The sequence below is a fragment of the Periplaneta americana genome, chromosome 9 (genome assembly GCF_040183065.1).
Source record: "Periplaneta americana isolate PAMFEO1 chromosome 9, P.americana_PAMFEO1_priV1, whole genome shotgun sequence".
In the NCBI taxonomy this organism is placed as follows: Eukaryota; Metazoa; Arthropoda; class Insecta; order Blattodea; family Blattidae; genus Periplaneta; species Periplaneta americana.
Window position 1 is genome coordinate 51873117 of NC_091125.1, and position 16355 is coordinate 51889471.

The 16355-nt window shown below is 34.6% G+C and overlaps 1 protein-coding gene across 5 annotated transcripts in view; it reads right to left on the bottom strand.

The window, feature by feature from the left end:
* Window positions 1–1688: 1688 nt before the first annotated feature.
* The window catches only part of LOC138705930 (metabotropic glutamate receptor 6-like), a 114940-nt gene continuing 100273 nt past the window's right edge, over window positions 1689–16355 (bottom strand). For 2 of the 5 annotated variants that reach the window (XM_069834724.1, XM_069834720.1), the window contains 5 exons: window positions 13779–13978; window positions 10151–10331; window positions 7531–7694; window positions 5305–5448; window positions 3674–3956 (listed from right to left, as the gene is read on the bottom strand). In XM_069834724.1, coding sequence (XP_069690825.1) covers window positions 3820–3956; window positions 5305–5448; window positions 7531–7694; window positions 10151–10331; window positions 13779–13978 — 826 coding nt within the window. In that variant the 3' untranslated portion in view covers window positions 3674–3819. Of the gene's footprint in view, window positions 3957–5304; window positions 5449–7530; window positions 7695–10150; window positions 10332–13778; window positions 13979–16355 lie in introns of all 5 variants that reach the window. The other 3 variants (XM_069834721.1, XM_069834722.1, XM_069834723.1) reach the window with 3 other exon arrangements.

The following is a 16355-nucleotide window of genomic DNA, read 5'->3' on the forward strand; positions in this document are numbered from 1 at the left end:
ACGTTGACAGTCCTCAGAAGAAAAATGTGTGGTTTGCAACTTGACAGTGAATACTACTCTCTATTGTGCAGTATACCACTTAGAAGTGGCTGTTGTGAGGTAATGATGTGCAAATCTTTAAAGTGGATTTTGCTGCAGTTAGATTGTGTTTATTTGTGTTTTATTTTATAGAACTTTATTAATAAGAAAATGAAATTTCAAATGTTTGTAGGCTATAATGGTAGCATAGGCGGAGAGAGAACAGTTTCCTTGGGGGAGGGGGGCATAGAAAAATCACAGAATCCCGATATGAATAAGGTTATGGAGGACATTATTTACCTTCTGTCCCCCGTTATAGCCTGACTGTGGTACAGTATATCGGAATATATGATCATTTAATAAAGGTATTTTCGGGGGACATATTTCTTAATGCTACATCCATACCTGTGATGTTTCGGAGCAAGTTGTATAGACCTAGAACTGTAGGTCTACTACAAATTATAATAGGGCATAAGATAAAACAATCTCCCTATTTTTCTCTCTCATACACAAACACATGTATACATAAATAACACTAGGCGCCTAACGCTTACCAGTACCAAAAGAAAGGTACATACTGTAATTACAGAATCACAATAGAAGGTGGAAAATGTAGGTTGGAATTTTATTAGCCTGTGAAAGTTATGTAAAGGGAGAGACTAAATATTCAAATGAATTGTAACCCATTGTATTAATATGATTCATGCTGATAATTCAAACACGGTTTCATTTTACATTCTTTATGTAACACAAATAAAACACTTTGATTACAACAGAGTTTGAAGGAACATTAGAATAGGAAACATCAAGTCAAACGAGTATTTCTAATATTAGTTAACTGGTGGACACAATTGTGTTCTCAAATTTGTGGGGCCAACTTCGTTGATTCTGGCTCTAAATCCACAAGTTGTAGTACGATATATTTTTATTTATATTAATTGTGCTTAATGTTTGGCCTCAAGTCACTAAAGGTTCCATTTTCTTTGTCTCTTTGATTTAATATTACAGTAGGGCCTACCGGTATTAAAAAAAAAAAACATAGTATATAAAATAACATGTATACATGTATATATCCCACAGAAACTTTAAGTATAAATATTATATTTAATACTTATGCTGAAGAATAAAAAAAATATATAGTAACCATCAGTTGTTCTTTGCAATTAAAAATGTTATAGCCTTTATTTCTTCTTTGTTTAAACATTTTAATTTTCATCTGATAATTACAACTGATGGTGAAGTGTCTGAATTGTTACATCTGTTTATATATTTCTTTTTTTATTTGTAAAATTCACTAACATTGTAAGACAAATGGTCTCTGATAGAGGAAAAGATAATTACCAGTAATGTTTTATCTTCATCAGAGTTCTCTGTCGAAAATAATTTATACCAGTATGTGATGAAATTATATTCTAAGTATAAAAAAAATTCTCGATGCATTCTTCACTCAAAATAACATTAATCCTGTCATTACAAACTTTCAATAACATACAGTTTCTTAAACGAGAGAATGAAGAAATAGAAATAAGACAGTTGGTTTGTTTAATTTCAACATTACATAATCATTTGCTTCTAATAATTCTTACTAGTAAGTATATTATGCCTGTAGCCCTAAAATGATGATTGGGTTGGTTATCTTTTACAGTCTATAAATAAATATGTTTACTTGAAATAATTTAATTAATTTTATTCGTAAATAAATCATTTTAAGCATAGATCATTCTATTACAACACAAATGAGAAAATTTTCATAAGTGATGAAACAAGCATGAAATTCGTAAGACAGGATTCCGAACTTAAAATATTGTAACCCTGTATAATTCGGAAACCAAAGGACTAGATTTAAATGTCTTAAACAGCACAATTAGCAATATTTATATTTCTTGTTTATTGAAGTGAGATTGTGTCTACCAGTTCTGTATGGACAGCGGTTGTTTATGCAGATTCCATCAACAGTAACATATAGTTCAGAGCATCAGAATGTACCGGTACCTAACGATAAGTTGGAAGACAAGAGATGGCAGCTGTGCTCTTTTGAATTACAGTAAACTTTATTTCCAATGTAAGAAAGGCAAAATGTGATTAATTTCTCGCCACTTATCAACCTAACGTATACATTTTAATTTTTTTCTCAATCTATATTAAGCTCTTGCAGCTTGTACCCATTACATTTAATACACAGTAATATGAAAAGTAAAATCACTTTCTTTTCCCATGATTAAACCCTTAGTCCAGTAAACTGCAGAAAATACTTTCACTGACTGAGGCAACACTTGCCATAATGTAACACAAGAACTTCAAAACATGTACCCGTATATTTTTTAAAATAAATTCACAGTAACTCTCTTTGTAGACTTATGTTATATTTCGCCCATTACGTATTTAAAACTTTTAAAATATTCTTATCACTAATATATTCTCTTTCACACAGTTTTATTAAACCTGTCAAAATTATAAAATACAACTGTTGAGAAAACTGTGATTCTTTTGTCATATCAAGACAAATTTTTGGAGTTGATAGACGTAGGTACTGAATAATTTTATAAATTACGTGTGTCTGGAAGGCATAAACTACTGCACTCTTGTCAGTAACTTACTATTCTAATGACTAGCTTTACATGGGGTTTCATATATTGACACATCAACACAGAGTTGGCATAATGACAGTTGCTAATGGGTTCATTCCCAAAACACTGCCATAATATCAATATGATGTTAACAGTCTGTTAGTAAATACAAAAATAATTACAACGTATCAGTTAAGATCTGTGATTGGAAGAGTTTTCGTATTTTCTAGATGCCTGTACCTACTGTATTTGTTTTGTAATGTCTCAATTTTGCAAATTGTGTTCATGAGATGTAGGTTATGAAAATCAAAATCAGCAGAAAATTACATTATTGATTTCTTGTACATCAGCAGTTTAGTTGCTAATAAGTTCTACTTTTTAAATAGATTTGGATGATGGAAGGATGTTATTGGCAGAAATGCAGTTCTGTATTATGTTTCTTCATATTTTAAGAATTATAATTATTCCTTTAAAACAAATCATGAGTGATGAATGAATACCCAAGTCGGTGGGTTTGTATAGTCTTTTCGGTAATTCTTGTCGTATTATAATGCTGAGTATATATTTTTTATGTAATATAATACTGTGTCATGTTTGGTCAAATTCACATCATACAGAAATGCTAATGTTTCTGAGATCACAGATACTTGATCACAAGAGTTTGCCTGATTTTACTGCATGCACGAAGCATAATATGTAGGCAATCAAGTAATGTAAGTCACTTTTAGGTTACTTAAATGTTTGATAAAATGCACTTCCGTAAATCATTAGAACAGTACCTTCTCAAACATTCGGATATTTTCCTATCTTAGACATCAGAACATGTCCAAATTTTTTTCTTTTGTCTGAAATTTTATTTATGTTATGTTCATAATCACAGTACATTAATCTGATACATTCGTGTACCTTCTCTGAAATTAACTACTTGCCTACTATGTCTCATAACCAACATTCCGAATAGTACGGTACCTATATAAAATGTCACAATGACAACATTCTTGACTAAGTTGTCACAGCAGTAGCATTATGATGAGGATGACTCTTAGTTTGAAATTGAAGTTGTTCACCCTGCAGGTGTGTTTAAGTTCCCAAAAGTGACTTTCATGTCTTGATAACTCCAGAGTGTCAGAATAACCATACAGGTCATACATGTTGCTGAGTTTTCTAACTCAGTGTCTGATTCTTTCTCTCATAAGAGAGTGTTAACAATTGAATGGAGGAGTTGTGTCTTCTCTCACGCGGGACTAGACTTTGTACTTGCTTGTTCAGAGATATCAATGGAGTCCTCTTCTCTTATGGAGTTTGTGGATGACTGATTGAGTGCAGGCGAATTTCGTCCCATTGACGCCGTCGGTGAAGGTTTACCTCTCCCTGGAATTAATAAGGATATATTTTACTTTGTTTTTCTTTTTTACATTTTGTGAATGCTTAATAGAAGAACTGCATCTCTAAAGCTGGGTACTGATAACTGAATTTTGCGCCTATTTATAATACTATGTTTAATAATGTTTACCTCATACAGTAACTGGGACAAGACTTCATTAGATTTATTGTATGAAACTACCTTGAAATAACTTTAAAATAACTTACGAAAGAGGCATTTCTTAAGACTTAAAATAATGTTGAACCAGAGACGGATTTGAAGCTTTGACTGCTTCAGTACATAAAGAAAATGTCACCTTTTTCCTGACATATTCTAAATTAAAATATTTTTTGAGGTTTAAGAAAATAATTTAAAAATTAGTAATTGATAATAACGTTTACAACTTTAATATTTTAATTTAATGAAATATAGTCAGAAAAACTTGTTTTTAAAGTTGACATCATCGGTAAAGTAGACAAAAAGAAATGGTCCGTTTTATTTCAATAAGAACTTTTTAAGTTGCTTAATTTGTATATTTAAACATTATACAGGTAAACATGTATTTTAGTTCATCAGTTACATTGGCTTAGAAAATGTTATGCTCAAAATATCTAAGTGATCACTTTTTGATGTTTTGACTTTTGACTAAGAAATTGATTTATTAGATCATCATATTCCAATGATCACAACAATTCTTGACTCGATGTTTAGAATAGCTAGCGCATTACGGTAAGTCTGTTCCCGATTAGTTTTGAATGTAAATAGTTCTGACTTTATTGTGAAACATTTAACATTCTGTGCATTTGGCAGTTCATATTGTTGATGTTGATGTTAATAATAATAATAATAATAATAATAATAATAATAACAACAATATACAAAATTTAAAATACCTATAATTTAAACTGTAAACAATTTTAATAATAAGTCCTTCCTTGACAAAATTCTACATACGCCACTGATGATGATCATAATTATTGCATGATTTGGTGGTGGTGGTGGTGGTGGTTTTGGTGGTGGTGGTTTTGGTGGTGGTGGTTATTTAGGTGGTGGTTTTGGTGGTGGTATTATAATTGCCTCTCAGATTAAAAGGAAGGTGACTTTTGTTGGATTTTTGTGATTTTAAAACCGATAAACCATTTCTCCAGTAAAATACGTCGGGTTTGTGGAAAGAAAATTTACCTTTAATGTCAGTAATGGTGTCCATGGAGAGAAGGAATAATTGTGTGAATTCATTGTTATTAATTTATTTTCAGTAATGGAGATATGTGAATAAATTCATATTCTGGTTTTAGTTAACTTGAAGTTTTGAGTAGACACCAGAAGGTACAAACTAGAGGAAGGTAGCACACTCACATTGTCGTGCTACTTGTGGGCTGTATTGAGGTCGAAGTTTCTGCTGTTGGGCCTTCCTGTTGAGCTCTGCTACCACTGACCCCGCATTGGCTGTTACATCCGAATGCAACTCGTCATTGTTCTGCACATAATGCATGCCTCCTGCTGCAAACATAGAAGTTTGCAAAATGTTTTAAATAGATTTTTGTACTAATTTCCAAGACAGTATGTACCAATATGTTTGCATAGGAAATGGATTTTCTGTAACTCAGAATGTCTAACTATTCTTTATTATAAACATTACAAGTGGAACTATGTTTTCCTATATTCGAGATGTGGGGAAATACGTAGATTAACTGACATTGGTACAGCTTGTCTAATACACTATCTGTTTTGTCAATCTAATTAACTTAAGAACCTTTCAAATTAAAGATTGCTGATATTGTGAAATGATATTAATTAAGCGAAATGAGAATGTATGAGGAAAAAGTGTAATAGTTGCTCTTTCCACCACAAATCTGGAAAAAGTTGTCTGGGAATAAAGCCCAGTCCTTTCTATGACAAGGTATCAAGTAAGATATGGGTGGACCTCGAGTCTCCTTACTTGAGACTAGGATGTTTAAAACACTAATATATCTCGGAATGTACACAGTACAACTGTTAAACAATAAGGAGTGCATGGCGGCCAAGAGTTTGAATTTTGTTTTTCATATTTTTAAGAAAGAAATCATTGCTTTGCTCGCAGATTTTGTAGAGTGTGACCCATGGGAGAAAAGAAGCAAAAAGGTTCATCGAATTTTTGTCAAGGTAGCGCATGTGAACTAGCGTTTTCAACGTCAGAAATAAGCTTGCAGTTTTTATTGTATAACAAACCTGATAAAGGAATATTAAATTTTACATTGTCAGAGACAACTGGTATTAGAATGTACCAAAATATGAAATATTTATATAGTGATAACTGAGTCATGCACTGGCCTTTCGATGTTTCGTGCAATTTTAAGAAGACAGTCACTGAGGCTGACCTGTTTGTGTGAGGTTCAACATAGTGTGGAGAAAAATAGAGCATTAGTCGAAATTTTTCTTCGGGAGTTTATTACAGAAGGCGCCATAGTGAATAGTCATTGTTATTGTAAGTGATAACACGTAAACACGTATGCATGCACTGGATTATTTCAGAAACCACTGTCTCCTGTTGCATGATAGTACATCTTCTTTCTGTGCGTTGAGTGTGAAGAATATTCTTGCTTCTAAATTTTATCTTTGTGATCCAGCATTCATCTATTCTTTAGACTTGACACCGATAGACGAAGGTGAAACTATTGGTAAATGTTATGTTTTATTTAACGACGCTCGCAACTGCAGAGGTTATATCAGCGTCGCCGGATGTGCCGGAATTCTGTCCCGCAGGAGTTCTTTTACATGCCAGTAAATCTACTGACATGAGCCTGTCGCATTTAAGCACACTTAAATGCCATCGACCTGGCCCAGGATCGAACCCGCAACCTTGGGCATAGAAGGCCAGTGTTATACCAACTCGCCAACCAGGTCGACAACTATTGGTATTTTTTAAAGAAAAAAGTTTCAGATACATTAGTGACATCTATTGCAGTCTTATTGGTTAAATGGAAGGAGTTAAATAGCAGAACTTCTAGTGTGCTGTTTATTATCTGTACCAATACGACACAAATGTCTACTTTTATGCGTTTTTAGGCTTTCATGTTGAATGTGATCAGAAATAGATTTCTGAGGATTGCACTGTGTCTTGAAACTTAACATTTCCGAAATTTCGGAACTTCATACAGATTCCATCAACAGGGCAAATAGGTACAGCCAGTGAGGTCGTTTACTCTTTTGGGCACATTTTGTCTCGCTTGTTTGGAGTAGCCAGACATAATGCCCAACAGAGTGGGCGATCTTTCTGGTCATATCTATTTGCGCTGTTGATGGAACCTGTGTGTAGTTGTGGAATGTTAAAAATGCTAAGTTTCAGAGTACGGTGGAGTACTCAAGTCATTTTCTGACATCTTTGTATGAAGTTGGGTGACGATTATGTTTTTTTTTTTTTTTTGTCTTCAGTGAAATATTCCAAGTGCATTTGTTAGGTGTTTTCTTAATAAATGCTATTTCGTTTAATTGATGTGCTGTGTAGCCTATTTGGTTAATTAAATGTTAATTTTTTTTGTAAATAATTGATTTCATAATAATGTGGAAATTGACTAGGTCATAATGCTCGCTGAAAAGATTTACCATTGACGACAACTGCAACTGGAGTGAGATTTGTAGGTGTTGGTGTGGCGAGGTACGAGGAGCTGCGATGCTGAGACATGACCACTTCCTTCGTGTTTTTCTCTGGCTTGAACAGCACAATGTATAGCTTTGGAAAGAAGAGGCAGCCCAACTGGACCAGACCACTGCAAAGGAGATAAAAGCATTGACGTGAAATGTACAGGACAGTAAAAAAACACATTCTCGGTTCTAAATTATTCTATTTTGACTTCAAGCATGATAATTGAAAATAATAAAATTTAGCATAAATAGTGAAAAATTCTGTAAAAGTATATATTACATGGAAGAAATTGCATTGCAGGACTGGCTTACTATTAAACGATCATGCTTTCATGGTCGTGGTAGCAGAATTATTGAATTGAAAATCAAAATGCAGTAATTGTTATGACATTTTTGTAGAGGTGAACATTAGAAGAACGTTTGAAACAAGTTATGTTTTAATTAATATATTCCAAACCATTGTGAGACCAGTAAGGGATGAAACAATCTGAGAAACATGTTCTATAATTTCATTTTGATGCAGTATATTGATTCCTAAATTGTGACCTAAAATGTTATTCTATCATGCACTTCAATGATCTTAACATATATTGTAATAACTTCGCCAAGGTTATGACAAGTCCTCTCTGATTTTCATGTTCCTCATTTTACTTTGTATTTAGCTCACATAGCTGGTTAGATCGACCTATAATGCCTTTTTCTTTGTGATTGAGAGTTAGTTTGTGGTACTTGGTAAGGCAAAGAATATATGGAAGGGTGGTAATTAAATAATTGAATTATGATGAGAGAAAACAGAAAAAACAAAGTTTCTGATGAAACCTTTCTTTAATATTGCCTTTGACCAGTATTAATTTACATTTATACTGACTGCGACTTGAAATAATTTAATAAAATATAACTGTTTATTTAATGGTATATAGGCTACATGAATAGCTTCAAATACTTGGGGTGTACTATAAGCAGTACTGGTAACATGAGCTGCTGCCAGGAAGTCAAAAGGAGGATAACAATGGCCAAGGAAGCTTTTAATAAAAAAGGAGCATTTTCTGCGGACCTCTGGAAAAAGAACTAAGGAAGAGACTAGTGAAGTGCTTTGTATGGAGTGTGGCACTGTATGGGGCAGAAACATGGACATTACGACGAAGTGAAGAGAAACGACTAGAAGCGTTTGAAATGTGGATATGGAAAAGAATGGAATGTGTAAAGTGGAAAGACAGAAAAGAAATGAAGCTGTGTTGGAAAGAGTGGGTGAAGAAAGAATGATGCTGAAACTGATTAGGAAGAGGAAAAGGAATTAATTGGATCACTGACTGAGAAAAAACTGCCTACTGAAGGATGCACTGGAAGGAATGGTGAACGGGAGAAGAGTTCGGGGTAGAAGAAGATATCAAATGATAGACGACATTAAGATATATGGATCATATGAAGAAACGAAGAGAAAGGCAGAAAATAGAAAAGATTGGAGAAAGCTGGGTTTGCAGTGAAAGACCTGCCCTTGGGCAGGCTACATCAATAAAACTACATACACTTGCAGTCCTAGTCTTCTAGGAGTTTCCTCTTACGTATTTTACATTTTAAAATTAAGTTTTAAATTTAAAATCTGTTTAATTCTTCAGTCCTGTTTTCGGTATTTGAAGCCGATCATGTATGAAGCCACTCTTGTGGACCAGTTGAGATAATTTGTGCTCGCTGAGCAAATTTTCGCTCATCCTTGGGGGGGGGGCCTGTTTAATTTATAGTTTAATATAATACTATCAACATTATAACTTATTATTTCCTTGGGCAACTGACGCTTCTGTGCTATCTTTGTTATCTGCGAATATATCCTGTTCCTTTTACTCGTGTATTTGAATTTGATCATTGATATGAAAATTTCCTTTTTACATCCATTCCTTTGTTTATGTCTTGTATCTTACACCAGTCAATGCTGCCTTTATTCCTTTTATTCGAGAGTAGGCTATAGAATGCAGTTGCAAGAAAAGAAATGACATATTTAAAAAAATCGTAGATTCAAGAAGGAGTTTGAGTAAAAAAACTTTTTCCTTCAGGTTAGAGATTTGTTAACTATTGTATTGCAAAAGCGAAGGTAATGAGGGAGCAAACATCCAAAGCAATGGATAAATAGCGACGTCAAAAATAAGAAAAATCAAAGATGACGTGCATTTGAGGCGAATGGAAGATTAGCACAGAGATTTGTGACTAGTCTTAATCTGGAATCATGGGATAAGGATTATACATAAATTTGGGAGGTGGTGAAATGAGACTTTGCCCTGCATGGAAAGAAAAGCCTAGTTTTGCTCCTATGTATTGAAACCTCCTTTGTGTTAAGACGAAACAGGCAGTTTTTATCTGAGGGGAAGAGGAGGAAAAGGGTAAGAGAGAGAGAAAAAGAGAAATATAAAAATGAGACGAAATAGGACAGATAGGAGGAAAAAAGAGTGAAATTTCAGTAATTTCTTTGTAATATATTGTATGGGTATATCTTCATTCTTAAAAATATTTTGGATGAATGTAATAACAGAATATCCTTTAAACTGGTATTGCAGCCATAGCGTGACAACGTTCAACATTGTATTCATACCTGAGCGACAGTGATATTGCAAGTGTGACCACTCGGATGGAGTTGCTGGTGGAGGCGAGGTAAAGAGGCACGAATGCCAGCCAGATGATGATAGCAGTGTAGTTAGTGAAGGCTATGTGACGCGTCTCATTGAAGCCACCTGGACATTTGCGCGTTTTGACAGCATACGCAGTACAAAGACCTGTTAAAAACAACAAAATTTTAGTTAAATGCAATAAACTGTTGTTCGATATTGGTGTTGTGTATACCGAAGTTAAGACTAAAATGTTTAGATGTTTGTGACAGTGTATTATACAGGGTGAAAGCGATATAACCCTACACATTGAAAGGAAGGATAGATTACATGAAAATAAACAAAAAACCTATTATACATTTTGAGATTGCCATTTATTTGGTGTTCTGTCCAAGGGCAGGTCTTTCACTGCAAATTCAGCTTTCTCCAATATTTCCTATTTTCTGCCTTCCTCTTTGTTTCCTTACATAATTCATATACTGTATATCTTCTTCTACCCCGAACTCTTCGCCCGTTCACCATTCCTTCCAGTGCATTCTTCAGTAGGCAGTTTTTTCTCAGCTAGTGACCCAACCAATTCCTTTTCCTCTTCCTGATCAGTTTCAGCATCATTCTTTCTTCACCTGTTCTTTCTAACACAGCTTCATTTCTTATTTTGTCTGTCCACTTCACATGTTTCATTCTTCTCCATATCCACATTTCAAATGCTTCTATACACTTCTTTTCACTTCGCCGTAATGTCCATGTTTCTTCCCCATACAATGCCACACTCCATACAAAGCACTCCACTAGTCTCCTCCTTAATTCTTTTTGCAGAGGTCCGCAGAAGATGCTCCTTTTTCTGTTAAAAGCTTCTTTGGCCATTGCTATCTTCCATTTCACTTCCAGGCAGCAGTTCATATTACTGCTTAAAGTACATCCCAAATATTTGAAGCTGCCCACTTGCTCTACTGCCTCATTTAGAATTCGCAAGTTTATTTTCTGTATTTTCCTTCCTATGAGCATGCTCTTCGTCTTATTTGCACTTATCTTCATCCCATACTGCTCACAGCTGTCATTCATCTCCAGTACTTAGCATACCGGTATCCTTTAGTATAATTTCTTCTTCTGATAACAACGCCAGATTGTGTATGATTAATTAAATAATTGAATTCATCCGACGTAAGATGTAAACAAAAGATTATGTATTGCACAATCAAGTGATTGCTTTGGCTTGGGCTTTTCTCCATAAAATTTAAAATCTCCTCCCTGTCAAGAATTTCTTCAGGCCATTGCGAAAAGTTGGAATTACGTTGCCTATGCCGTGGACCAGTTAGCAGACAGTGATGAATGTTTCCGCACTGGATAATATCCTATCGGAAATCTGTCTGCATATAAGCGTTGAACACCATGCGAGTTGCATTTCGTCTCTCTGTAAATTAACATCATGTCCAGACATTCTAACTTAGAAAATCTCGGCATTGCGATACACTAAGTTGAATGGTAATACAATCTTCACTTAAAATCGGAAACTCAAACATCCACTGGATATTCACGTAATACTAGAATAAGACGACCTTGACTATCAATTATCCCCTACCCCTATCGAAAGAAAGTCGAGAACAGCTGATAAGTGTTGCCGTGTCAGTCTTGTCAGTCAGGCAACAAATTTGCTATATTGGTACAGTACTTTTTATTTAATTTATACGAAAAAACTGTCCATTCTATCGAAATACGACAAAAGAAAAAAAGTCGATGGTGTTCAGGTAAAGGGGATTGCCCATTTTTTGTGAAAATGGAATTCTGTTCCCAAAGTGTATACACAAATTAAATTGTACAAGTGGGTGTGCGAAAAACAAAATAATACTAGCACTTGATATGTTTTATTCGTGTAAAAAATTATGTGCAATTCATTCATTCATACATAGTGTTCTGCCCGAAGGCAGGTCTTTCACTGCAAACCCAGTATTCTCCAATCTTTCCTATTTTCTGCATCCTCTTTGTCTCCTCATATGATCCATATATCTTAATGTCGTCTATCATCTGATGTCTTTTTCTGCCCCTAATTCTTCTCCTGTTCGCCACTTCTTTCAGTGCATCCTTCAGAAGGCAGTTTCTTTTCAACGAGTGACTCAGTTAATTCCTTTTTCTCTTTCTGATCAGTTATATCATAATTCTTTCTTCATCCACTCTTTCCAATACAGCTTCGTTTCTTATTCTGTCTGTCCACTTCACATGCTCCATCCTTCTCCATATCCACATTTCAAATGCTTCTGTTCACTTCGTCGTAATGTCCATGTTTCTGCTCCATACAATGCTACAGTTCACACAAAGCACTTCGCTAGTCCTTTCCTTAGTTCTTTTTCCAGAGTTCCGCAGAAGATGCTGCTTTTTCTATTGAAAACTTCCTTTGCCATTGCTATTCTCCTTTAACTTCTTGGCAGGAGCTCATGATTATTTGCAATAATAAGTTTAATTTTCATTTATCTCAAAACTCATTTTTATGACTTACCTCCCTTTACCCAAACAACATCGAAATATTCTTTATTACATTCTCTATTAGTATTGACAGAAATGAAAGAAGGCTGATTATCCACAATGACGACATTTATGTTTTCGAAATATGATCAATTCGCTCTGCAAAGCTGCAGAGCTATTTCATTTCCCTCCTGTATAGGCTAATTTAGTGATGCTTTCTTTTACATATTACGCGAGATTAAAATAACTTTTTTTTACTTAACGGTTTTTCGAATTACGATCACATTTTTTCACAACATGCAGACATATTTATTTTTGCAAAATCACGACATATCCTCTTCTGGAGTTACAGAACTATATTTACTCTAATACCAACCTCAACAAAATCAAATTTCTCTCCCTTGTTTCATGATCATGACCAAGAAACATACGAGAGTTGTATTATAACCTTCTCTACCAACCAGCATGTAGCTGCTACATAATTTTATAGGCAAGTGTTCCAACTCTGAATCAAACACTTTTTAGAACAAAGGCCTATATCATTTAATTAAGATTGTTTATTTAATAAAAATTAAGAAGAAAAGTCAGTAGTGTCGAATTTAACTAAATAGGAGTATTATTGAAGGCTTCATGTAATTTCGTGTAACTTTTGGAACAAGAAGTACCTACCGATACCGTACACTATTTTCATCCATATATCACTAAAGGAACCAATTCATATATATTGAATGTGAACAATATCTGTTCTGCAGGTAAGGAAAGAAAGCTGTAAATGGCATGCCAAAAACCACTTTCTTTTTGGTTCGGGGATGCTTAAAACTTGCATTTCTGCAAAACTCTCGAAATCGATTTTTTTTTTTTTGCAGCATCATAATACAGTAGCTACTTTCCGTAGGTTTCATATAATGAATAAGTATTATGGAGTTCATTGGCCAAAGTAAGATTCAAGAATTTGTACAGGCCAGTAACTTACAGAAGCAGTAAATTGTACTAATCACATTGACTTCGTTGTACGTAGGCCCTAAGAATGTTTTACTTTGTTCACTTGTGCTTTACGAACAATTGTAATAAATTTTACTATTTAGTTACATTAACAACAATTGATTACCATACCAAAAACAATCCATTTTCCCCTTAATGGTATTTTTCAGGCATTACCTATGAGCACAAAAGGGTAGAGTAGTCCCACCATGTAGGAGTAGTCGTCGAGCCCTTCACAGATGAGCAAACGTGACTCCCTGGTAGGAAATGAATGTGTCACGTGGGGCGGTTCATACATGAGCCATGATACGTTGATGACCACCTCCACTGAAGTGAGCAATGCTGTGATCACTAGCTGGGAAGTGGGACTTGTGTACCTGTAGGAATAAACACGTGAAATATTTCATGTAAGAAAATATATTACATAAAATATTTTGAAAAGAATATTTATGTTCTTGTAAAAGTTAAAATAAAAAATAAGAAGAAAAACAATACCTAAAGATAGCTTAGTCTTATTTATATTCGATGTGTCATATAATAACCCAATGCAGAAGCATCACGATGTTGTCAATTTACTTGCTACTGAGAGTAAGTGCAACGGAGCAATGTATTAATATTATGGTAAAACGCTTACAGTATCTTCTAGAAAATGATTACTGTATGAGCTCGAAGCAATTCTTTATTTCACTGACATATCAGGTGTCTCGTTGTTTTTCACATGATGAAACAATTGTCGTTGAACACTACCAGTAAGGAGGTGGTGTGAATTTGAAGAATAATAAAAATAGGGTTAAGAAATAAACTGTTTCTTCATTGTTCTACATACACTTTTAACACTTAGATAATTGCTGATTAACTCCAAACTTCTTTACTGTGTTAACTTACACTTCGAAACTAGTCAGCCAGGTAATTTCCTAAGAAGTTAACATAGTAAAGAAGTTGCAAGTTAATCAGTAAATAAACTGCATTAAATTATGTAAAATACAGATATCAGTCAACCATTAAAATTGCAAAGGTAATTATTCAATCTGGTACATACATAATTGATACTATTTTTTCGTGCTACTCTAGTTTAAAATGCATTATAATTTGGTCTTGAGCGCCAAGTCTTGTTGATGTTAAATGATATGTTAATATTTAGTAACTTAGAAAAATCATACTCACACATATTATTTATCCCTTCAGATGAAATTTTGTTCTGTAGAATCTAGTATTTATTTATTTATTTTTTTTTTTTTAGTATTTAGTATTTATTATCTAGTATTTATTTTATTAATCTAATATTTATTTTATTTTGTTGAGATACAAGTGAAAATATTTAGACAATCAGAAATATTGACTATAACATACAGTAGGTCTCGATCACACGCACGCACACACACACAACTGTTATATGCTGCTCAGAATTTCTAGAAAAGGACATACGTTTCTTTTATAAGTAGTATGAATGAAACTCACATTCATAAAGATACCTTCAAATGAAATATTTACCCAGATTTTTGTTGAACAACTGCTTTTATTTTTCATACATGTGGTTATATAGGCCTTTGGATGACATAGAGGCATCACAGGTTCAGATAGACCTAGAAATAGTTTCCTCTGACATTAAGACAAAGGTTCCAACTGTGCAACAGTTTCACGATGCCTTCAGTGAAGAAGCGTGTCAGTTCCTGTGAAAACCACTCCTCCACCGCATCGCACACCCTCTGATGTGAAGTGAACCGACATCACTTCAAACGTTTTTCATCGGTCCAAATATGTTGGAGTCACAGTGTAACAGACAGGACTGTATAGGAAATGGTGAAGTGTTTCCCATCAGAAACTTTGCAGTGCTATGACCGTGGCATTTGCGTTGCCTACCTTTTTCATGCAGAAGAACAAAGCCATGAGACAACTTCCCTGAACGCTTGTTTTTTATGATTGTATGGAGTAATCAGTGACTCGCAGAATCACGCATCGTTGATGACGCCACTTGGTACCATTCAGTCCAGCAGCAGGAGACCTTATCATGAAACAACATTGTTGTCAAGACTTTTACAGATGTGGCCTGAGTGATTGACGGACGTCACCACTGAATACTCATCCGCTTCATTGCTGGATCAAACCACATTCACCATGTCTCATCATCGGCAGCAATTCTGGACAGGAATAAATGTATTTCCGCGTGGAAGTGTGCCAGATGTTGCAATGCCAATCCCATACATAATGGTTTTCTGTTCGTCTGTTATGGTTCTCATTATGCACATGTCTTGCAAGGACAAACGTTCGTGGATTATCGTATGCACGGAACTGATACTAGTGTTGAGTTCAATGGCAGTGCCATTGATAGTCAATGGTTTCCTCACATCATAGTGTCTACTGATTCAAATTTTTGCTATGTGACAACCAAATCTTGGTTATATCTGCACACGGACACATTCAAACTTATTGCATCATTTGTACATTGTACTCCTCTTAAAACTGTCTTCGCTATAGGCTACATATTCTACCAGTGTCGTTAGCCCAGTGTCTTCCTCCCAAAAAGTGAACTAGCCTTTCGTGCCCACATGGACGTATCCATGAGCCACTTTGACTGTATGTCTTCCTCTTCGAATCCCACATGTTCACGTCACTTGCACAGTAGTACGACATTACGTCAACTCTACAGAGGCGACACAATCTCAGCAGGGGCGTATTTTGCGGGCTACTGGCGGTAGCCCAAGGAAATTACAAAAGAAAAAGTTTATAATATAACATAATGTAATAATTTTGTAT